Genomic DNA, 24,203 nt, shown 5'->3' with positions numbered 1-24,203 from the left:
AGCACCGACATCGCCTACAACATTAGTAAATCATGTACGACCATAATTTTTCAAATTAGAAACCCATAAAGCCATACATTTCAAAGCTGCCCACATGCCCACGGTCTCTTAATTAAATTGTGCATCTTGAAGCAGAAGGACAATTCAACTTTTGAATATTCATAGTGTCTTCAGAAGATGATTTCATACTCTAAGAAGTGTAATTCATTAAAATCCCCGGTACCCAGACTTAATCTGGAAATCATATTTAAAGAGACAACCTCCTTCTCAACAACGGAAGGTACTTGTAAAAGCCTTTACAACTTTGCGTGACTTTCCTAATTAAGAGATGCCTCCAGTCCATTGTGGATATGACAAAGAGGACTGGCAAACAACGACGAGACGGAAGTTGTTGCCAGTCACTCCGGTAGTGGGAAAATCAGAAAGACGCAGGTAGCGAAATATAATTGGCTGGAAATGTGTGTTTAATGCGTTGACTCATTTAACAGGAAACGGTAATGAAAATGTGAGTGCAGTATAGGGAGCCACACACACACACACACACACACACACAAACACACACACTCAGCCACACACACACTCAGCCACACACACACACAGCCCCCATCAAGACAAGTGATTACTGATTTATGACGTATGTCCTGGTGGCACAGGAGTCTTAAAATTTAATGAACCTCACCTCCTTTAATCGGCATTTGCGCTGCATGATAGGTTAGGGCTCTTTATCATTAAAAGCCCAAATAACATATTGTAGTGATTTGGTAATTGCATTCTTGGTCCTGATGCATCTTTTATAACAAACATACAAACTGAATAATAATAAAAAAGAGTGAACGTATCCGTCATACCACGGGCTCATCCTATCACCACAAAATTGAATTTCATCTCTGCTCTTTTACGTTCCACTGCAGTACTCTGCAGATGATCACGTTACGCATGTCCCAGAAAAACCATTGTTTCCCCTCAAATCTGAATTCAGCACGGTGCTTTTCACACAAATGGATTTCGCAATGCCACAGCACCCTGCAATTAAATCACACACCAAACTTGTGATTATTTCCGCGTCTGTGCATCAGTGTACATTCAGGGAAACGGCCATATCCTGGTAATGGATCCCTTGCTCCAAGTGGAGAGGCGTGTGGCGGGGGTGGGTGTTGAGGGAGTGAGGGGGGTGGGAAGGGGGTGTAGGGAGGAGAGAGGGGTTCCAGGGTGAGGAGGCAGTTACTGAGCGGGGGCTACATGAGTTTCCAGGCTTGGATGAGTTTTCAGGAAAGACTGGGAGATCGAGCTGATACCTCGACAAATATGGCCCAGAATAGCAGTGTTTAGGCGAGAAGAGACGTAAGCAATGTTGTGTGGCTGACGTAGTGTGTGCGTCGGACGGATGTGGACCGGCTCTCCACGGTGTGGCGATGCTGGATAATATCCTGCCCTTGCCTTTCAGCATTTCCCCGGTGGTGGCCGCACCTTCCGACTATTTCGCAAAGCGATACAGAAGATCTCCACGGATATAGAATTGGAAGGATTTTTGGATGGTTTTATGGTCTACAGGCTGTATCCGATAAGCGTGGTTCTTGGCATGCCATTACTGATAACGTGTGGTGATAGTACTCTATTCCAGCTGTGTTTCATTATCTGTAGCCCTTACGTTATGGATCTAGAAGAAGGACTACATCTCTATGCACTCACACCACCCAGTCTTACCCATCTTATCTGACGATCATATGAATACGTCACATTGGAAATGTAACTGTGTATTCATTGCAGGTTTCCCAAATGAATAGATGCAATTAAAGAAAAGAAAAACAGGACAAACATTTGTATTGAACTTGGTGTAACCTTGAGCTGAACAGAGAGAATGTAAGACACACACACAAACGCTCATGTACACACACACACACACACACCCACACAAACACAATGTCACAGCTCCACACACACATACACACCCCCACACACACTTGTGGATGTCTGAGGGAAAGACCTGAAAGAAAATCTGCCTGACAAGTATAAAAAGTGAGCTGTACTCCTGGGAAGGGTACAGAGTGATGAAATCAAATCAATCTGACCTGTCTTGAGACAATTTGACGAATGTCTACCATCCTTAATGTGGGAGGGTGGAGGGGAGTTGGAGGGTGTCTACTTGTGTGTGTGTGTGTGTGTGTGGGTTGATAGGGAGGAAGGAAGGATGTTGCAGTCCCGGCTGGAGTGTGTGTCTGGTGCCAACCTCGCTGTGTTTTTCTCACGGAGCCTGAGGCTGTTTATCTTGGTAACGTCAGCCCAGCTCCATGCTCCCACAATTAGCCGTCACTCTGCAATAAAAATGGCCTCCGGTGCTAATGAAAATGGAAATGGGTTCTAATACGAAACGTCAACTGTGACATCATACTCGGACGAATCCCGGCAGATGTGCCATGAGAGCTTTTATTTTCTGTTTTGTTCAAAGGATGTGTGCGTGCGTTGCGTGTGTGTGGTATCTGTGTCGAAATAGATATCAGAAGCAAGTGAACTATCTGTGTTTGTGAGTTTGGTTTCTCCTGAGTGAATTTGAAGTCTGTCACAGTGAAATGCTCTCCATTCTCAGCACATTCTGTTGCACCAGGCTGAACAAAACCTCAGGTTTTGCACAGTTATGGCCAATTACTGGACGTGTCACTCAGAAGAGAGAGGCTGGAGTCAAGCTGGGAAGGTGAATTGAGAGGCAGAAACTCGACATTCAGAAAAAACGTCGTGAAAGAGTAGAACTCTACATGACATACCGTACAGCATGCTAGAAATTCCCATGGGTGTTCTTTTTCGAACATAACGCACACAGAACACACACAGTTGCCCACACGTTCACACATGCACACACAAACACTCACTCACAAATACACACACACGCACACACACACACACATGCCCTGTTGTCATTCCAGGGCCCCTTTCTGCGGGTAATCTCTTCCTGTTTTCGCACTCCATTTAATTCATTAACACATAAGCGGCCTGTCAGTCGCTCAGAAGAGCAGCCTGTTTGTACAAGGCAAAGGCCTCGCGTGTGAGAGAGGCCGTGTCCAAATCGAATCCAACACATCGGTGCTGATGTGCGCATCTTAATGGGGACAACGAGGATCGCACAAGAACGCGTCAAGAGAGTGAACAGACCCTGGTCGCCGAACCATCGCTCCCGGCCTTTCACATCAGCGCGGCTCGCCGTGGAGTCAGCTGTACCGAGGAGAGATTAGGGGGAAGGTGTGAACTTTTTACGGCGTGATCGTAAATGTGATGTGTCAGATTACACTGTATCTGTAAACAACTGAAGGACTGTGAAGGGATGGGGGGGATATTTCAAGTGTTAATGAATCTGTCATTTCTGGCCTTAACTCACTCTCATAGCCTAACTCACTCTCATAGGTAGAGAGTGATGGAGTTCTGTGTGTATTAGAGGTGGAGGATGAGTGAGGTAGGCTGGGTTCTGTCCAGAAACCTGAGACTGACCTGCAGTATGCACGGCTAACATAGATGTTATATTAGTATCATATAGGCTAACATAAATGTTATGTTTGTAAGCTAACATAACTTATATGATACTACTCATTTCAAATAGAAGGATGTAGAAAGAAATGGTTTGATAGCTCTGCTAAAATTATTTCTTTATTTTTTTACATTATCATGACCAACACCACCTCCCACTGCATGATTGATAGTTTGTGAACAAAAGTAGGCTGCAGAATATAATTGAAGACTCATTGTCATTATTTAATGAAAATGTATTTCTTTGGAAGAAGTATTTTTGAGTGCATTGGTAGACCATAGTCTTGATGAAAGAGATTAGGTGATATTGAAATGGCAGTAGCCATAGGATGTTACCTGAAAGTACTGTTTAAAAAATGTGCTGCTGCTTATAATATTGGTGAGATTGTTGTGTTAGTACGACGGCTAGCTCTACTTTTATGATTTATGATTTGTTCATTTCCAGTTTATTTGCCGGGCTCTCATTGTGTGGAAAAGCACTGCTAAAGATGCATAGCAGCTGTGACTGGTGTGGATGGCCGCACACAGACAGAGCGCGCTGTTGCCCCCAGCACTTGTTGAAACTCTGTTGCCTCAGCGAGAGGACAAATCGCGGAGATTGTTCACATACGACAGCCAAAAACAACAGCATTAGACCTGCAGGCTCCTGGCGTGGCTGAGCCGAGGAGGACGGAGCGCAGCCAGGTGGAGGAGGGGAGGGGAGATGGCTGAGGGGTCGCGGCTGCTGTGTTTTTGGAATACAAAGTCTTTCTCGATCCGCTGCGTTTTCCTTGGCTGATGAAAATGATAGATGTGGTTTCACGAGAGCCAGGGAGCACGGCGAGTTCGAGTGTAATCTTGAGCAATTGTTTCCGAAGGTTTTCCCCTGCACAACATCAAACCCCAGGTTGTTAGTGATTTGATGAAAGCCTTCAAGGGAGGGAACACCATCTATGCAACCACTCCACCAGCTGCTGCATGATCACGCCAGCGTTGAAGCCCCGCCATGCTGTTATGACGGCCACATACAAAAAAAAGCAGTTTCCCCTACCTGCAAAACACATCCATGTGGATGGATATTCCCCTCTGGCAAAAGCGAACCAAAGTGAGTCCATCTCTTCCTGGCCCCTTACTGATAACCATGCTCCATAGAGAGACAAGACAAAAGGGGTGGGAGCCATTGACCTCGGCATCAACTTAACGGCTGTTACTGCAGCAGTCAATTCAGGACCTCATTGTATGTCTGTATCACCTGAGTGCACCTGTCCATCCACAGTCTCCCTGACGCTTTCGCCTGATCGTCTGGATTGTTTACGTACAGCAGGCGGATTCTTCGACAACTGGTGTACGATTGAGGAGAAGGCGCAACCTCATGAGCAATTAGGGCTGGCCTAGTGCTCGGCCACAGAGACATAGGGAAAGTATGGCCCGTAATTAGCTCTAACAGATGCTAACAACATAATGGTCCTGGAAATGGCCAGTGATCAACAACAGTATACTTGTTCCGTCGGTTTCCCTCAGAGGCCACTTGGCATTTCCTGATTAAAGGCCACCAAGGACTGTTACGGGCCAGAACCACACAACAGTGTTTACATGGAACTCAATTTAATCATCCTCCATTTTGACAGAGTTGGCAGGCTTTCAAAAAAATGCAAAGTACACACACACACACACAGGGATGGGCACACGGATGCACATTCGCACACGCATCATCATGCACACACACACACACACACACAGGCACGCAACCAACTACCCACACACGCACGCACAAACACACACGCGTCATGCACACACACACGCTCCAATGCGCGCACATTGCAATGTAAACCCGTGACAGCATGTGTTGAGAAATGTCCTTTTCCAAAGCCGTACACACGCTGACAAAACTAAAAAGACACAAGACTCTTTCCGTTTCAAAGCCCCATAAGGAAGACATTACACTTGGACCACAGAGGATCCCAGTGTAGAGCTACCCAAATCCTGCCGTGTGGCTGGCGCGCTCTCGCTATGAGAGAACAGTAAAGGGAGCCTTTGGGATCCCGGTGATTTATGCAAAGACAACAACCTCCATCATGCCAAGTGCGTCAGCACCGCAGAGATCTGCTTTACAACAATGGAGGGGGAACACGAAACCAAGACAAGACACTCGTCGAAAGATTTACCCACGGCCGCAGAGCTTAAGGGCCCAGGAACTGCAAGGGGGAGCCGTCGTTTTTGGCATGTGGGTTGAGGGGTGAGTGTGTGTGTGTGTGTGTGGGTGTGTGTGTGTGGGTGTGTGTGTGTGTGTGGGGGGGTTATAAAGTTGTTGTGAGCTCAGAGTCCTAACTCACTCTCATAGGTAGAGACGTGTTACTGACGTGTTCACAGTGAGTCAATCATACATGACCCTCTTCTCCCTCTGCTATGTTGCTGTACTCAGTCCTTTGTCAGGCATCCTTACATGCAAGATTCATAGTGAGTGGCTTCAGATTTCAGCTGGACAAATATCATGGAGGTGTGTTTGATCCCCCGCGGCAAGCAATGTTGTGGTGTGTGCTTCGTTCTGAACAGACAGTGAAACATTTGACTTTTGTGAATAGATGAATACACGTTCAACCAGGGGCAAATCTAGGTTGGCACTTTTGGGGGGGTTAAGCCCCTAGATAAAACCTATTATTTTTCCTGTGACCCAGCAGAATTAGGGGGGTCTGGGGGCATTTTCCCCCAGAAGAAATATTTGAAAATATCCTTTTAAATAGTGTCCTCTTGTGGGATTTAGGAAGAGAAATTAATAAATGTAGATTTAAAATGTGAAGAAAAAGGGCTCCACCCCCCCCCCCCCCCCCCCCCCCGAAATGGGGCTACATACGCCCTTGCATTCACCTGATCTTACCTTACACCTCCATGTGACAGAGAGCCCAAAGCATAATTCACTAAAGTCATCCCAACCTACTCTGACAGTGTTGACGCCAAACCAAGCTTACCTCACCCACAAAGTGTAGCAAAAGAGAAAGATGCAAAGTGGTTGTTCCCTGTTTCTTATATACCTAACCTGGGCTAGACCCACGGGCACCGGAGCTCGAGGCCTGACAAAGCGCCGGTGTGTGATAGGAATGACCTTTCAAACAGCCTGAGGCATCCCCACGCGCCAGGCACAGCTGAACCCTGATTGGTGGAGAATGGTGACGAGCTCAACAATCTGCGAGGAAGAAGAGTGTATTTTTAAAATATAATCATTCATTTACATATTGTTTAGAATTCAGTTTCTGTAGTGGAGGTCAAACCAAAAAATCACATTTTACATAACTCGGAGTTCCGGTCAGTACCAGCTAACCTAGAGTTAGTTAACTGTACACGTTTTATTCGGTGACCTTACTTTCAAATGTGTTTTTAATTATTGTACTTGTCCTGCGTCAAGTTTTAACCTTGTAATGGGGAAATTGCGCAGTCGATTAAAAAGGCCAAATCGATATCAACAAAATCAGACAGGAAACGGAGAATCTTGTCAAATATGCGTCTTATCAACAGCTGCAGTTGCTGCACTTGCTGTTGGAGGACAATTTATTGCAGCAAAATAGCCTAATCACAATGTGACAATAGTCATAATGTAACTGAGAGACACAGAACTCATTTTATGGAAAAATAGTTGGCTATAATTTGCCATGGCATGTACTGTACTGTATTATTGTTTAATTAGTAAAAACGTATTTAAAAAAGACAGATTGGTGCCGTTGCCTTTAACCAATTGACATATGTCGCCCCCCCCCCGCCCCCCCCCCCCCCCCCTCTCTCTCTCTCTTTCTCAGTTGTCAATCTGTTTAGCTTGGAGACCTCCCTTGCTCTCGTCACAAACACGCACTTTTGGGGGTCGAACCTATGCGGTAGTGGTTGTTTCGATTGATCTTTACAACGGTTTTAAAGAAACGACTCGAGGGCGTCCTATAAAAAGGAGGTTGACTAGGAGCGCTGGTTCAGACTTTTCCATCTTCAGGTACAGTCAGTTTTAGAGAGAGACTGAACGTCATTATGGAGGGCACTTTCCGAGAGCAGCTGTTCTTTTTGGTGTTGTGTCTGTCAGTCCTCAAGGGAGACGCCAGGTACATCGAGGTAAGCCTCAAGAGAGACACCTTACTTTCCTGTCTTTTGATTCCGATTATTGTTTACGCTGCAATTGCTTTGCTTTTGAAACGCATTAGGAGGAAAAAATGGCTTGTCAAGATTAGAAAACTTTTCCATTCATAAAAGTCCGTGTAATTTGCCTGAATAGCGGATTTTGAGCATGGGCTGCTTTTAGAATGTACTTTATTATGATTTCAATTTAACGGGGTTTTCTTTCTTACGCAGGACAACGATATTTCAACAGAAGGATTATTTTCACTTCTCAATTCGGAGCTCAAAAGAGAATTACCAGAGGAATTAATGTACCGTAGATCTTTACGTGAGTAACTGCACGCTCTTGTTTTCTGAAGTAATACACTACTCTTGCGGCAATATATTATGTTGAAGTTCAGACTTTTTGACGCAATGCTGTTAATTTTGTTTTTTATCAACCATTAATTTAAAAAAAATCGAAACAAGTGCAAAATTATTACAATGGCTTGTTACGGTGATTTTATTCATTTACTAATTGTTTCTCTCTCTCTCCCCCCCCCCCCCCCCCCCCCCTCTCTCTCTCGTCAGGGTGTCTGGACATGGTGGCGGTAGAGGGTCAGTTCACCTTCACGGCTGACCGGCCACAGTTTAGCTGTGCAGCCTTCTTTATTGCTGAGCCAAATGAGGTCATTAGCGTAGAGTACGACAACGTGGACATCGACTGCAGGGCAGGAGACTTTATCAAGGTAACCAGACTTCCATCTCCTCAATCCCAAACAGCCCCAAACAGCCTTCCCTACTAGACTGACGCTTCACCACCCAGGGTTAAGAGGGATCCTGAAGACAATATCTAATAAAAACGCTGCTTGCAGAACCTGCTTGCTAACAGCAATAATGGCGTTTCACATAGATAACTCAAGATCCATAACAGCAGTTTCCCTCAGGTCTTTGCTGTGTCTTCGAGCCCAAGCCTTAGCAGAGTTTGTCCCCACAAAGTAGCAGGTCAGCCGTAATCCCCCCCCCCCCCCATCCTCCTGTTTAAAATCACTGGTTCTTAGCACTATTAGGTAATTGCCAGTAATACAATATAGGCTACTTAGCACATTGTCGTCATCACAAGGTGTAAAATAGGGCGATTCCATCTGGTTCCTGGGTCCAGATTGGGTGATCGATGTTTTACACTGGAGTTGAGGAGAAGACTGCCTAAATGGGAAGTTCAAATCCGTCCCTGGATTACTGTTGCTACAGACCAATCCCACACAAAACACTTCCTGGATTACCGTCACCACAGACACATCACAAACACAACACTTCCTGGATTAACGTGAGCCACAAGCTCCTCTACCATGGCAACAACAACCATCCAGCTTGGTCACACAAATAATGCAACAACAAAAACAAATTTGGTATAGACCCAGTGAATCAATATACTTGCTCTCACCCCTTATTCCTCACCCTCTCCCCTCGCCCCCCCCCCCCACCCTCCAACAGGTGTTTGACGGCTGGGTGATGAAGGGGGAGAAGTTTCCCAGCTCCCAGGACCACCCTCTGCCGCTGTCGCAGCGCTATGTGGACTACTGTGACTCCGGCACGGCCAGGAGAGCCGTGCGCTCCTCTCAGAACGTGGCCATGGTCTTCTTCCGCGTCCAAACCGCCGGCAGTGGCTTCACCCTCACCGTCAGGAGACTCACCAACCCTTTCCGTGAGTAGAGTCCCGTCACACTGCTGAAAAGAACCTTCCATCTCTCCAACCATCCCTCTCTCTCTTTCTCTCTCTTTGTCTTTTTTTCCTCTCTTTCTTCCTCTCTTTTTCTCTCTCCTTTTCTCTCTGTCTCTTTCTGTCTGTCTCTAAACAGTAGGTTTTTCCAAACAACTGTATTTATAAATAATCATGCTAAAATATAAGCCCTGCAGCTAGTCTGGTGCAGTGACTTCAGTGGTTAAGTATCCCAACGGGTTGTCAGTAAACTGCTGCTTTAAATGTGCCTTTGGTGAATTTGCAGCTATCACAGATTTCAACACAAGGGAAATTCACTATGAGCTTCAGTTTACACTAATGCTATGTATGTGTAGAAGAAGTGTAAGGCAGAATGTTAATTGGTTAGTTAATAAGTTAGTTAGTTTGTCAGTTGAAAAACAGTTGAAGTATTACCCTGGAGTAGATTAAATTGTCACATCAGCTAGATTAATAAAATTACAAAAGATAACAGGTATTTGAACACCACAAGAGTGTTAATGTTAAAGAGTGTATTTTTGTCAGGATTTGTCCTTTACAAAAAACAAAGTGTCAAACTGTGAAACCACAGTTTTTGACAAGGTTTGAGTGATTGCATAACCAATCACTGTCTAATTTTGATTTTGATTGCAGCTATCATTCTGCTCATCAGTACAATTTATCAGCAGGGTGCTTGATTACAATCTACTGATCAGTCAGCACAGGTGTAGCAAACAAATTCTGTTGGTCTGTATGTCCTCTGGATGGGTATTCGGCAGTTGGCAAATGTACAAAGTGCAGAGCTTCTTATATTCTAAGCTCAGCTCTGCCTTCTGCTAGTGAGTGTGTGGCCCCGGGTGTCCTTGAGTGCCAGGACATGATTTCAGGCGTGTGTGTGTGTGTGTCGGAGGGGGTGGTTGTGTTTGTGTGAGCACGAGTTGGTGTGACTGGTGTCATTGTGGAGCTTGTCACAATTTCATGGTTTCCGCCCGAGATTCCAGCTTGTTGTCTATGTATGTGGTGTACTGAACCTTTATAAAAAATAAAAAAAAAACACTGTTAGATCAAAAAATAAAAAAATAAATAACGTTTTAAATCTCTAAATCTTTTTGCCTGCGCCACCTGTCTCCCTCCAGCCTGCAATGTCATCTCCCAGACACCAGAGGGCACCTTTACAATGGTGATCCCCCAGCAGCACAGGAACTGCAGCTTCTCAATCATCTACCCAGTGGAGGTCCAGGTCTCTGAGCTCAACCTGGGACACCTCAACGACTTCCCAATCCAGGTAACACAGACACTTCCTCATCCTCCTCCAACACAGAGATGGTCAGATGTTTGGTTTGGTTTGATCCCGTGGGGTTGCTTGGGAAGGGTTGCTAAGCAGCCCACGCTGTGTCGTGTTCTACAGAAGTCCTCTACTGGCTGTGTGGAGGCTGGGGATTTTGTGGAGCTTCTGGGAGGTAGCGGAGTGGACACATCCAAGATGATCACAGTGGCAGACCTCTGCTACTCCAACAGTCCTGGTGAGAGCTTGCACACCTCTCGCACCCGCCCCCACATGTACACACACACACACACACACACACACCCCTCCCACACACACGTACACACACTTCCAACACACACACGCATTGCAATGGGCTCTTGACTATTCACCCTCCAAATCTCATTTTGTAAGATTCTTTCATCTGTAGATTTGATTCGTATGTGGGGGCCACTAGCTGTGAGGTTTCAGCTTCTCTTGTTAGTTTCTCTAAATCAGATCAATAAGCAGATTGAATTTAGAAAACAAATGTGATCCATCCATCTGAAACCACTTGTGGTAATGCTAATGCTAGTGTGGGTCCCTGTCTTTGTCGCCCTTCTGCAGTCCGTATGAAGATAGCCTGTGACAACACAGTGGTGAGGATGGTCTCCAGCGGAAAATTTGTGAACCGAGTGTCCTTCAACTACCGGCTATTGGACCAGCAGGATCTTCACCGGATCAGAGGGAACAGCGTGGAAGATTACTGCTTCTCCGGCTGAGCTCTCCTGGTGTGCGTGTGGGCACACGTGTGTCCCTTGGCGCACATTTGTGTGTGTGTTTTCACCTACCACACCAGAAGCACCAAACATACCATGTGACTGATAACTGAAAAAAACTGTGCGGTGGGTTGCCATGCCACTCTCCCCGTTCCAGTTTAATGAAGAGAATCTTTCTTTTGAAAAAATTTTTTACCTCATTTTTTGTGTTCATTTTATTTTTTTGTTTTGATCTTTTTCATTATGTTATATAAATTGTGGCTCGCGCAAGCCTAATAAACGGTTCTCTTGTGTTTGTTGGCAATGCTATTGGTTCTACTCAGTATTTATGTGTCTTACGTGTGTTTATTGAAATGAAACAGAGCATTGGCACAGGATTATATACTGGATATGTGGTCAACATTCTTTCAGTGGAACGGTATTAAAGAAATAAATGTTTCTATTTATACTCCAGAGATAGCATGCAGAAGTCTGGCCACAGCAGGTTTCCACTACATACAGTAGTAAGATCAATTATTCAAGGATGCAATAGAACATGTAAAAATATGTCCATTGCTGTTATCTATATTTATTTATATCAAACTATTCTTTTTGTAATAAAATGGAACCGCATGATACATTTTTCTTTGAGGCTGGTAATTATTATTATTTTTTTTTATGAGATCAAGTATGCTTCAGTCATGTTGAATTCAGCATATCATTTTGAAAATTCAACAACATTCATAAACAGGAAACATGTTTTTTAAGACAATATTAGAATAACATTAATCTCAGACAAGCACATTTCCAATTGGTCAACCTACTTCTGAGTCATCCAATCACATCCACCAAACAGGCGCTGGCAGATGTCAAGGTGGATTGCACACAGCTAAAAGGTCTGCTTCCAGAACTGTTACCCCCCCCCCCCCCCCCCATGACAGGGATGGCAAAATAGCATCATGGGGGGGGGGCACCGGGGTGTGTGGGGGGGGGGGCACCAGGGGGGGGTACCAGAGCTCGCTTGATTAAAGGTCTAGGGGTGTATTATCGCAGTGAGACACCTGCAACCACATCACGCCTCACAGAAGTAGTTGATACAAATCTGATATCTTCCCAGGGGGCCGGTATTTGTGTGAGTGTGTTTGTGTGTGTGTGTGTGTCTGTGTGTGCTTTCCCCTTGCAGTCCCCTGCTGTAAAATGACAAGAAGAAAAGTCATCCTGGATTGGTCTCATGCTGATAAACGTGTACGCGTCTGTGCAGGTGTGTGTGACAGACAGATAGGGACAAGGCATCTTTCCTCCGGGGCCTACCACACGTTTGTGGATGGATGGAAATGATGATGATTTAATTTGAGCCGTGAGGCATATAGGTAATTACAGACCGCAATTGAGAAAACTCAATTAGAAATCATTCTGACTTCCGTTCTAAATGTATTTCTGTCTTGTTACTGTTTTGACAAGAAAATAACAGCGAGAATCTCGATCAGCCTTCACGCTCTCAGGAAGGTTCTAGAAAGACAAACCACGCACTCGGGAAGACACCTGTGTAACCCAGTTACGTTAACCTCCCTTGAGGGGCCATCCATACAAACCCAAAAAGAAGCTGAGAACAGGATCCTGACCCACCTGGGGCTCCCGAACACTAAGATCCACAGACCGACTAAAAAACTGGCTTTAGGAATACAGTTTGGTGAATTAGAGATTTACAGACCTAACTACACCTGTAGCCTGTAGAGTAACTACTATAGCGGAACTTCAGGGTACCATGGTTGTCTGACACAGGGAGTTAATTATTCCATCGGGTTACATTCAGTGTGGCGAAAGTCCATTCATCTTCATAAAGGTCAATCTGAATGCAACAGAATACCAATTAGATGACTCTCTCTCAGACATGATTGACTTCCTGTGATTTTTCTAGCTTTTTTCCATCACCGGGGAGCTGCTCACGCCATCGGCTCGGGTAATGTGTTTTTCAAAACGCAAAGAAAATCAAAAGAGGAAAATAAAATAATTGCATATTGGCAATTCAGAGGGTTCAAATGTGTGGGTGATATAAATCTCAGATTAAATATAGCTGCAAGCAGCGATGCGGGTTCCTCCACAAAATGGCAAAATATTATAAAAATGTACATGGTAGAAGGTCAAGAGTTGGACAACAAGAGAGCAAAACTACTTCATGTTGGGCCAACTACATTAGGGTCAATGGGGATTTGAACTCATGAGCATAAGGTTCAGGGCACCCTCTTTATCCTCTCTGCTACACACCAACTGTTGAGAATGTAAGAGTAAAAAAGGCAAAGTATTAGCTTTGGTCACCTTTGGGACATAGCCGTCAGGATGTGTGAAACAAAACAAAAAAAATCAAAGAAGACATTGAAAGTGTGTTCCCACCGTAACTGCTTCCCAAAGGTATTACAACTTCGAAAGAAGTAGTAGAAGTAGTTATTTCATCAATTCACACTAAACTGGAGCAATATCTTCTGATTTAGAGTCATCATAGAACCGTTACCACATAGGTCACCATTTCTGACAGCCGTCAGAATGTGTGACCCACCAAAACAATAAAAAGATTATTTAAGAATGTTTTTCCCACCTTTACTGATTCCAAAATGTATTAAAATTTCGAAAGATGGTCTGGGGTAGTTATTTAATCGATTCAAACTAATCTGGAGCCATTGTTTCTGATTTAGAGTCATCATAGAGCCATTACCAAAGAGGACACCATTTCTGACGGCCGTCAGAATGTGTGACCAACAAAAACTACATAAAAAAATATTTTTTAAGAATGTTTGTTCCCACCGTAAATGCTTATAAAATGTATTGAAAATTCGAAAGATGGTTTGGGGTAGTTATTTCATCGATTCACACTAATTTGGAGCCATTGTTTCTGATTTAGAGTCATCGTGCCATTACCATAGAGGACACCATTTCTGACGGCCGTCAGAATGTGTGACCCACCCAAAAAAAACTACGTTTTTGTACGAATGTGTGTTCCCCCCATAACTACTTCCCAAATGTATTAACACTTCGAAAGATGGTTTGGGGTTGTTATTTAATCAATTTAACACTAATGTAGAGCCATTTTTCCGATTTAGAGTCATCATAGAGCCATTACCACATATAGGTCACCATTTCTGACGGCCGTCAGAATGTGTGACCCACCAAAACAATAAAAAGATTATTTAAGAATGTTTTTCCCACCTTTACTGCTTCCAAAATGTATTAAAATTTCGAAAGATGGTCTGGGGTAGTTATTTCATCGATTCAAACTAATCTGGAGCCATTGTTTCTGATTTAGAGTCATCATAGAGCCATTACCACATAGGTCACCATTTCTGACGGCCGTCAGAATGTGTGACCCACCAAAAAAATACAACAATTTTGTAAGAATGTGCGTTCCCCCCGTAACTACTTCCCAAATGTATTAATACTTCGAAAGATGGTTTGGGGTTGTTATTTTATCCATATAACATTAATTTGGAGCCATTGTTTCTGATTTAGAGTCATCGTGCCATTACCATAGAGGATACAATTTCTGACGGCCGTCAGAATGTGTGACCCACCAAAACAATAAAAAGATTATTTAAGAATGTTTTTCCCACCTTTACTGCTTCCAAAATGTATTAAAATTTCGAAAGATGGTCTGGGGTAGTTATTTCATCGATTCAAACTAATCTGGAGCCATTGTTTCTGATTTAGAGTCATCATAGAGCCATTACCACATAGGTCACCATTTCTGACGGCCGTCAGAATGTGTGACCCACCAAAAAAATACAACGATTTTGTAAGAATGTGCGTTCCCCCCGTAACTACTTCCCAAAGGTATTACAACTTCGAAAGATGGTTTGGGGTAATTATTTTATCCATTCGCACTAATTTGGAGCCATTGTTTCTGATTTAGAGTCATCCTGCCATTACCATAGAGGACACCATTTCTGACGGCCGTCAGAATGTGTGACCAACAAAAACTACATAAAAAAATATTTTTTAAGAATGTTTGTTCCCACCGTAACTGCATATAAAATGTATTGAAAATTCGAAAGATGGTTTGGGGTAGTTATTTCATCGATTCACACTAATCTGGAGCCATTGTTTCTGATTTAGAGTCATCATAGAGCCATTACCACATAGGTCACCATTTCTGACGGCCGTCAGAATGTGTGACCCACCAAAAAAATAAAACAATTTTGAAAGAATGTGTGTTCCATCCGTAACTACTTCCCAAATGTATTAATACTTCGAAAGATGGTTTGGGGTTGTTATTTGATCAATTTAACACTAATGTGGAGCCATTTTTCCGATTTAGAGTCATCATAAGGCCATTACTACATATAGGTCACCATTTCTGACGGCCGTCAGAATGTGTGACCCACCAAAAAAATTAAACGATTTTGTAAGAATGTGTGTTCCCTCCGTAACTGCTTCCCAAATGTATTAACTTCGAAAGAGGGTTAAGGGTTGTTATTTCATCAATTTAACACTCATCTGGAGCCATGTTTTCCGATTTAGAGTCATCATAGAGCCTTTATCACAGACGTCACCATTTCTGACGGCCGTCAGAATGTGTGACCCACAATAACTACATAAAATAAGAGTTTTAAGAATGTTTTTCCCACCTTAACTTCTTCCAAAATGTATAACAATTTCGAAAGATGGTCTGGGGTAGTTATTTCATCGATTCAAACTAATTTGGAGCCATTTTTTTTAAATTTAGAGTCGTAATAGAGCCATTACCATAGAGGACACCATTTCTGACGACCGTCAGAATGTGTGACCCAACAAAAAAATAAAACGATTTTGTAAGAATGTGCGTTCCCTCCATAACTAATTCCCAAATGTAATAATACTTCGAAAGATGGTTTGGGGTTGTTATTTTATCAATATAACACTAATGTGGAGCCATTTTTCCGATTTAGAGTCATCATAGAGCCATTACCACATATAGGTCACCATTTCTGACGGCCGTCAGAATGTGTGACCCACAAAAACTACATAAAATAAGAGTTTTAAGAATGTTTTTCCCACCTTAACTGCTTCCAAAATTTATTAAGATTTCGAAAGATGGTCTGGGGTAGTTATTTAATCGATTAACACTACTCTGGAGCCATTTTTTTATTTGGAGCCATTTTTTTTAATTTAGAGTCGTAATAGAGCCATTACCATAGAGGACACCATTTCTGACGACCGTCAGAATGTGTGACCCACAAAAAAAATACATAAAAAAAAGGATTTAAGAATGTGTGTTCCCACCGTAGCTGCTTCCAAAAGGTATTAAAACTTCGAGAGAGGGTATTGGGTAGTTATTTAATCGATTCACACTACTCTGGAGCCATTGTTTCAGATTTAGAGTCATCGTGCCATTACCATAGAGGATACCATTTCTGACGGCCGTCAGAATGTGTGACCCACAAAAACTACATAGAAAAATATGTTTTAAGAATGTTTGTTCCCACCGTAACTGCTTATAAAATGTATTAAAAATTTGAAAGATTGTTTGGGGTAGTTATTTCATCGATTCACACTAATCTGGAGCCATTGTTTCTGATTTAGAGTTATCATAGAGCCATTACCACATAGGTCACCATTTCTGACGGCCGTCAGAATGTGTGACCCACCAAAAAAATACAACGATTTTGTAAGAATGTGCGTTCCCCCCATAACTACTTCCCAAATGTATTAATACTTCGAAAGATGGTTTGGGGTTGTTATTTTATCAATATAACACTAATGTGGAGCCATTTTTCCGATTTAGAGTCATCATAGAGCCATTACCACATATAGGTCACCATTTCTGACGGCCGTCAGAATGTGTGACCCACCAAAACAATAAAAAGATTATTTAAGAATGTTTTTCCCACCGTAACTGCTTTTAAAATGTATACAAAATTCGAAAGATGGTTTGGGGTAGTTATTTCATCGATTCAAACTAATTTGGAGCCATTTTTTTAAATTTAGAGTCGTAATAGAGCCATTACCATAGAGGACACCATTTCTGACGACCGTCAGAATGTGTGACCCACAAAAAAAATACATAAAAAAAAGGATTTAAGAATGTGTGTTCCCACCGTAGCTGCTTCCAAAAGGTATTAAAACTTCGAGAGAGGGTATTGGGTAGTTATTTAATTGATTCACACTACTCTGGAGCCATTGTTTCAGATTTAGAGTCATCGTGCCATTACCATAGAGGATACCATTTCTGACGGCCGTCAGAATGTGTGACCCACAAAAACTACATAGAAAAATATGTTTTAAGAATGTTTGTTCCCACCGTAACTGTTTATAAAATGTATTAAAAATTTGAAAGATGGTTTGGGGTAGTTATTTCATCGATTCACACTAATCTGGAGCCATTGTTTCTGATTTAGAGTTATCATAGAGCCATTACCACATAGGTCACCATTTCTGACGGCCGTCAGAATGTGTGACCCACCAAAAAAATACAACGATTTTGTAAGAATGTGCGTTCCCCCCATAACTACTTCCCAAATGTATTAATACTTCGAAAGATGGTTTGGGGTTGTTATTTTATCAATATAACACTAATGTGGAGCCATTTTTCCGATTTAGAGTCATCATAGAGCCATTACCACATATAGGTCACCATTTCTGACGGCCGTCAGAATGTGTGACCCAACAAAAAAATAAAACGATTATTTAAGAATGTTTGTTCCCTCTGTAACTGCTTCCCAAATGTATTAACTTCGAAAGAGGGTTAAGGGTTATTTCAACAATTTAACACTCATCTTGAGCCATGTTTTCCGATTTAGAGTCATCATAGCGCCATGATCACAGAGGTCACCATCTGACGGTCGTCAGAATGTGTGACCCACAAAAACTACATAAAATAAGAGTTTTAAGAATGTTTTTCCCACCTTAACTGCTTCCAAAATGTATTAAAATTTCGAAAGATGGTCTGGGGTAGTTATTTCATCGATTCACACTACTCTGGAGCCATTTTTTAATTTGGAGCCATTTTTTTAAATTTAGAGTCGTAATAGAGCCATTACCATAGAGGACACCATTTCTGACGACCGTCAGAATGTGTGACCCACAAAAAAAATACATAAAAAAAAGGATTTAAGAATGTGTGTTCCCACCGTAGCTGCTTCCAAAAGGTATTAAAACTTCGAGAGAGGGTATTGGGTAGTTATTTAATCGATTCACACTACTCTGGAGCCATTGTTTCAGATTTAGAGTCATCGTGCCATTACCAGAGGATACCATTTCTGACGGCCGTCAGAATGTGTGACCCACAAAAACTACATAGAAAAATATGTTTTAAGAATGTTTGTTCCCACCGTAACTGCTTATAAAATGTATTAAAAATTTGAAAGATTGTTTGGGGTAGTTATTTCATCGATTCACACTCATCTGGAGCCATTGTTTCTGATTTAGAGTTATCATAGAGCCATTACCACATAGGTCACCATTTCTGACGGCCGTCAGAATGTGTGACCCACCAAAAAAATACAACGATTTTGTAAGAATGTGCGTTCCCCCCGTAACTACTTCCCAAATGTATTAATACTTCGAAAGATGGTTTGGGGTTGTTATTTAATCAATTTAACACTAATGTGGAGCAGTTTTGCCGATTTAGAGTCATCATAGAGCCATTACCACATATAGGTCACCATTTCTGACGGCCGTCAGAATGTGTGACCCACCAAAACAATAAAAAGATTATTTAAGAATGTTTTTCCCACCGTAACTGCTTTTAAAATGTATAAAAAATTCGAAAGATGGTTTGGGGTAGTTATTTCATCGATTCAAACAAATTTGGAGCCATTTTTTAAAATTTAGAGTCGTAATAGAGCCATTACCATAGAGGACACCATTTCTGACGACCGTCAGAATGTGTGACCCACAAAAAAAATACATAAAAAAAAGGATTTAAGAATGTGTGTTCCCACCGTAGCTGCTTCCAAAAGGTATTAAAACTTCGAGAGAGGGTATTGGGTAGTTATTTAATCGATTCACACTACTCTGGAGCCATTGTTTCAGATTTAGAGTCATCGTGCCATTACCAGAGGATACCATTTCTGACGGCCGTCAGAATGTGTGACCCACAAAAACTACATAGAAAAATATGTTTTAAGAATGTTTGTTCCCACCGTAACTGTTTATAAAATGTATTAAAAATTTGAAAGATGGTTTGGGGTAGTTATTTCATCGATTCACACTAATCTGGAGCCATTGTTTCTGATTTAGAGTTATCATAGAGCCATTACCACATAGGTCACCATTTCTGACGGCCGTCAGAATGTGTGACCCACCAAAAAAATACAACGATTTTGTAAGAATGTGCGTTCCCCCCATAACTACTTCCCAAATGTATTAATACTTCGAAAGATGGTTTGGGGTTGTTATTTTATCAATATAACACTAATGTGGAGCCATTTTTCCGATTTAGAGTCATCATAGAGCCATTACCACATATAGGTCACCATTTCTGACGGCCGTCAGAATGTGTGACCCAACAAAAAAATAAAACGATTATTTAAGAATGTTTGTTCCCTCTGTAACTGCTTCCCAAATGTATTAACTTCGAAAGAGGGTTAAGGGTTGTTATTTCAACAATTTAACACTCATCTGGAGCCATGTTTTCCGATTTAGAGTCATCATAGCGCCATGATCACAGAGGTCACCATTTCTGACGGTCGTCAGAATGTGTGACCCACAAAAACTACATAAAATAAGAGTTTTAAGAATGTTTTTCCCACCTTAACTGCTTCCAAAATGTATTAAAATTTCGAAAGATGGTCTGGGGTAGTTATTTCATCGATTCACACTACTCTGGAGCCATTTTTTTATTTGGAGCCATTTTTTTAAATTTAGAGTCGTAATAGAGCCATTACCATAGAGGACACCATTTCTGACGGCCGTCAGAATGTGTGACCCACCAAAAAAATAAAACAATTTTGTAAGAATGTGTGTTCCCTCCGTAACTACTTCCCAAATGTATTAATACTTCGAAAGATGGTTTGGGGTTGTTATTTGATCAATTTAACACTAATGTGGAGCCATTTTTCCGATTTAGAGTCATCATAAGGCCATTACTACATATAGGTCACCATTTCTGACGGCCGTCAGAATGTGTGACCCACCAAAAAAATTAAACGATTTTGTAAGAATGTGTGTTCCCTCCGTAACTGCTTCCCAAATGTATTAACTTCGAAAGAGGGTTAAGGGTTGTTATTTCATCAATTTAACACTCATCTGGAGCCATGTTTTCCGATTTAGAGTCATCATAGAGCCTTTATCACAGACGTCACCATTTCTGACGGCCGTCAGAATGTGTGACCCACAATAACTACATAAAATAAGAGTTTTAAGAATGTTTTTCCCACCTTAACTTCTTCCAAAATGTATAACAATTTCGAAAGATGGTCTGGGGTAGTTATTTCATCGATTCAAACTAATTTGGAGCCATTTTTTTTAAATTTAGAGTCGTAATAGAGCCATTACCATAGAGGACACCATTTCTGACGACCGTCAGAATGTGTGACACACCAAAAAAATAAAACGATTTTGTAAGAATGTGCGTTCCCTCCATAACTAATTCCCAAATGTAATAATACTTCGAAAGATGGTTTGGGGTTGTTATTTTATCAATATAACACTAATGTGGAGCCATTTTTCCGATTTAGAGTCATCATAGAGCCATTACCACATATAGGTCACCATTTCTGACGGCCGTCAGAATGTGTGACCCACAAAAACTACATAAAATAAGAGTTTTAAGAATGTTTTTCCCACCTTAACTGCTTCCAAAATTTATTAAGATTTCGAAAGATGGTCTGGGGTAGTTATTTAATCGATTCACACTACTCTGGAGCCATTTTTTTATTTTGAGCCATTTTTTTTAATTTAGAGTCGTAATAGAGCCATTACCATAGAGGACACCATTTCTGACGACCGTCAGAATGTGTGACCCACAAAAAAAATACATTAAAAAAAGGAATAAAGAATGTGTGTTCCCACCGTAGCTGCTTCCAAAGGTATTAAAACTTCGAGAGAGGGTTTGGGGTAGTTATTTAATCGATTCACACTACTCTGGAGCCATTGTTTCAGATTTAGAGTCATCGTCCCATTACCATAGAGGATACCATTTCTGACGGCTGTCAGAATGTGTGACCCACAAAAACTACATAGAAAAATATGTTTTAAGAATGTTTGTTCCCACCGTAACTGCTTATAAAATGTATTAAAAATTTGAAAGATGGTTTGGGGTAGTTATTTCATCGATTCACACTAATCTGGAGCCATTGTTTCTGATTTAGAGTTATCATAGAGCCATTACAACATAGGTCACCATTTCTGACGGCCGTCAGAATGTGTGACCCACCAAAAAAAATACATAAAAAAAAAAGGATTTAAGAATGTGTTTTTCCACCGTAGCTGCTTCCCAAAGGTATTACAACTTCAAAAGATGGTTTGGGGTAGTTATTTTATCAGTTCACACTATTTTAGAGCCATTGTTTCTGATTTAGAGTCATCGAGCCATTACCACATAGGTCACCATTTCTGACGGCCGTCAGAATGTGTGACCACACAAAAAAAAAAAACGATTTTGTAAGAATGTGTGTTCCCTCCTCAACCAATTCCCAAATGTATTAATACTTCGAAAGATGGTTTGGGGTTGTTATTTAATCAATTTAACACTAATGTGGAGCAGTTTTGCCGATTTAGAGTCATCATAGAGCCATTACCACATATAGGTCACCATTTCTGACGGCCGTCAGAATGTGTGACCCACCAAAACAATAAAAAGATTATTTAAGAATGTTTTTCCCACCGTAACTGCTTTTAAAATGTATAAAAAATTCGAAAGATGGTTTGGGGTAGTTATTTCATCGATTCAAACTAATTTGGAGCCATTTTTTTTAATTTAGAGTCGTAATAGAGCCATTACCATAGAGGACACCATTTCTGACGACCGTCAGAATGTGTGACCCACAAAAAAAATACATAAAAAAAAGGATTTAAGAATGTGTGTTCCCACCGTAGCTGCTTCCAAAAGGTATTAAAACTTCGAGAGAGGGTATTGGGTAGTTATTTAATCGATTCACACTACTCTGGAGCCATTGTTTCAGATTTAGAGTCATCGTTCCATTACCATAGAGGATACCATTTCTGACGGCCGTCAGAATGTGTGACCCACAAAAACTACATAGAAAAATATGTTTTAAGAATGTTTGTTCCCACCGTAACTGCTTATAAAATGTATTAAAAATTTGAAAGATTGTTTGGGGTAGTTATTTCATCGATTCACACTAATCTGGAGCCATTGTTTCTGATTTAGAGTTATCATAGAGCCATTACCACATAGGTCACCATTTCTGACGGCCGTCAGAATGTGTGACCCACCAAAAAAATACAACGATTTTGTAAGAATGTGCGTTCCCCCCATAACTACTTCCCAAATGTATTAATACTTCGAAAGATGGTTTGGGGTTGTTATTTTATCAATATAACACTAATGTGGAGCCATTTTTCCGATTTAGAGTCATCATAGAGCCATTACCACATATAGGTCACCATTTCTGACGGCCGTCAGAATGTGTGACCCACCAAAACAATAAAAAGATTATTTAAGAATGTTTTTCCCACCGTAACTGCTTTTAAAATGTATACAAAATTCGAAAGATGGTTTGGGGTAGTTATTTCATCGATTCAAACTAATTTGGAGCCATTTTTTTTAAATTTAGAGTCGTAATAGATCCATTACCATAGAGGACACCATTTCTGACGACCGTCAGAATGTGTGACCCACAAAAAGAATACATAAAAAAAAGGATTTAAGAATGTGTGTTCCCACCGTAGCTGCTTCCAAAAGGTATTAAAACTTCGAGAGAGGGTATTGGGTAGTTATTTAATCGATTCACACTACTCTGGAGCCATTGTTTCAGATTTAGAGTCATCGTGCCATTACCATAGAGGATACCATTTCTGACGGCCGTCAGAATGTGTGACCCACAAGAACTACATAGAAAAATATGTTTTAAGAATGTTTGTTCCCACCGTAACTGTTTATAAAATGTATTAAAAATTTGAAAGATGGTTTGGGGTAGTTATTTCATCGATTCACACTAATCTGGAGCCATTGTTTCTGATTTAGAGTTATCATAGAGCCATTACCACATAGGTCACCATTTCTGACGGCCGTCAGAATGTGTGACCCACCAAAAAAATACAACGATTTTGTAAGAATGTGCGTTCCCCCCATAACTACTTCCCAAATGTATTAATACTTCGAAAGATGGTTTGGGGTTGTTATTTTATCAATATAACACTAATGTGGAGCCATTTTTCCGATTTAGAGTCATCATAGAGCCATTACCACATATAGGTCACCATTTCTGACGGCCGTCAGAATGTGTGACCCAACAAAAAAATAAAACGATTATTTAAGAATGTTTGTTCCCTCTGTAACTGCTTCCCAAATGTATTAACTTCGAAAGAGGGTTAAGGGTTGTTATTTCAACAATTTAACACTCATCTGGAGCCATGTTTTCCGATTTAGAGTCATCATAGCGCCATGATCACAGAGGTCACCATTTCTGACGGTCGTCAGAATGTGTGACCCACAAAAACTACATAAAATAAGAGTTTTAAGAATGTTTTTCCCACCTTAACTGCTTCCAAAATGTATTAAAATTTCGAAAGATGGTCTGGGGTAGTTATTTCATCGATTCACACTACTCTGGAGCCATTTTTTTATTTGGAGCCATTTTTTTAAATTTAGAGTCGTAATAGAGCCATTACCATAGAGGACACCATTTCTGACGACCGTCAGAATGTGTGACCCACAAAAAAAAAAAAAAAAAAGGATTTAAGAATGTGTGTTCCCACCGTAGCTGCTTCGAAAAGGTATTAAAACTTCGAGAGAGGGTTTGGGGTAGTTATTTAATCGATTCAGACT

General features: G+C 41.4%; 1 protein-coding gene across 1 annotated transcript; it reads left to right on the top strand.

Moving 5' to 3' along the window:
- Positions 1-6,677: 6,677 nt before the first annotated feature.
- Positions 6,678-11,919, top strand: crhbp (corticotropin releasing hormone binding protein). The gene is made up of 8 exons (XM_084693629.1): positions 6,678-6,792; positions 7,281-7,581; positions 7,819-7,912; positions 8,155-8,312; positions 9,058-9,268; positions 10,417-10,565; positions 10,689-10,803; positions 11,151-11,919. The coding sequence occupies exons 2-8, from the start codon at positions 7,501-7,503 to the stop codon at positions 11,303-11,305; spliced, it is 963 nt and encodes a 320-aa protein (XP_084549755.1). The 5' UTR covers positions 6,678-6,792; positions 7,281-7,500; the 3' UTR covers positions 11,306-11,919.
- The last annotated feature ends 12,284 nt before the right edge of the window (positions 11,920-24,203 follow it).

This window comes from Hypomesus nipponensis, chromosome 27 (genome assembly GCF_054491055.1).
Source record: "Hypomesus nipponensis isolate SF chromosome 27, ASM5449105v1, whole genome shotgun sequence".
In the NCBI taxonomy this organism is placed as follows: Eukaryota; Metazoa; Chordata; class Actinopteri; order Osmeriformes; family Osmeridae; genus Hypomesus; species Hypomesus nipponensis.
Note: the sequence above shows the minus strand (reverse complement) of the source record. Positions and strands in the feature narration are given on the sequence as shown.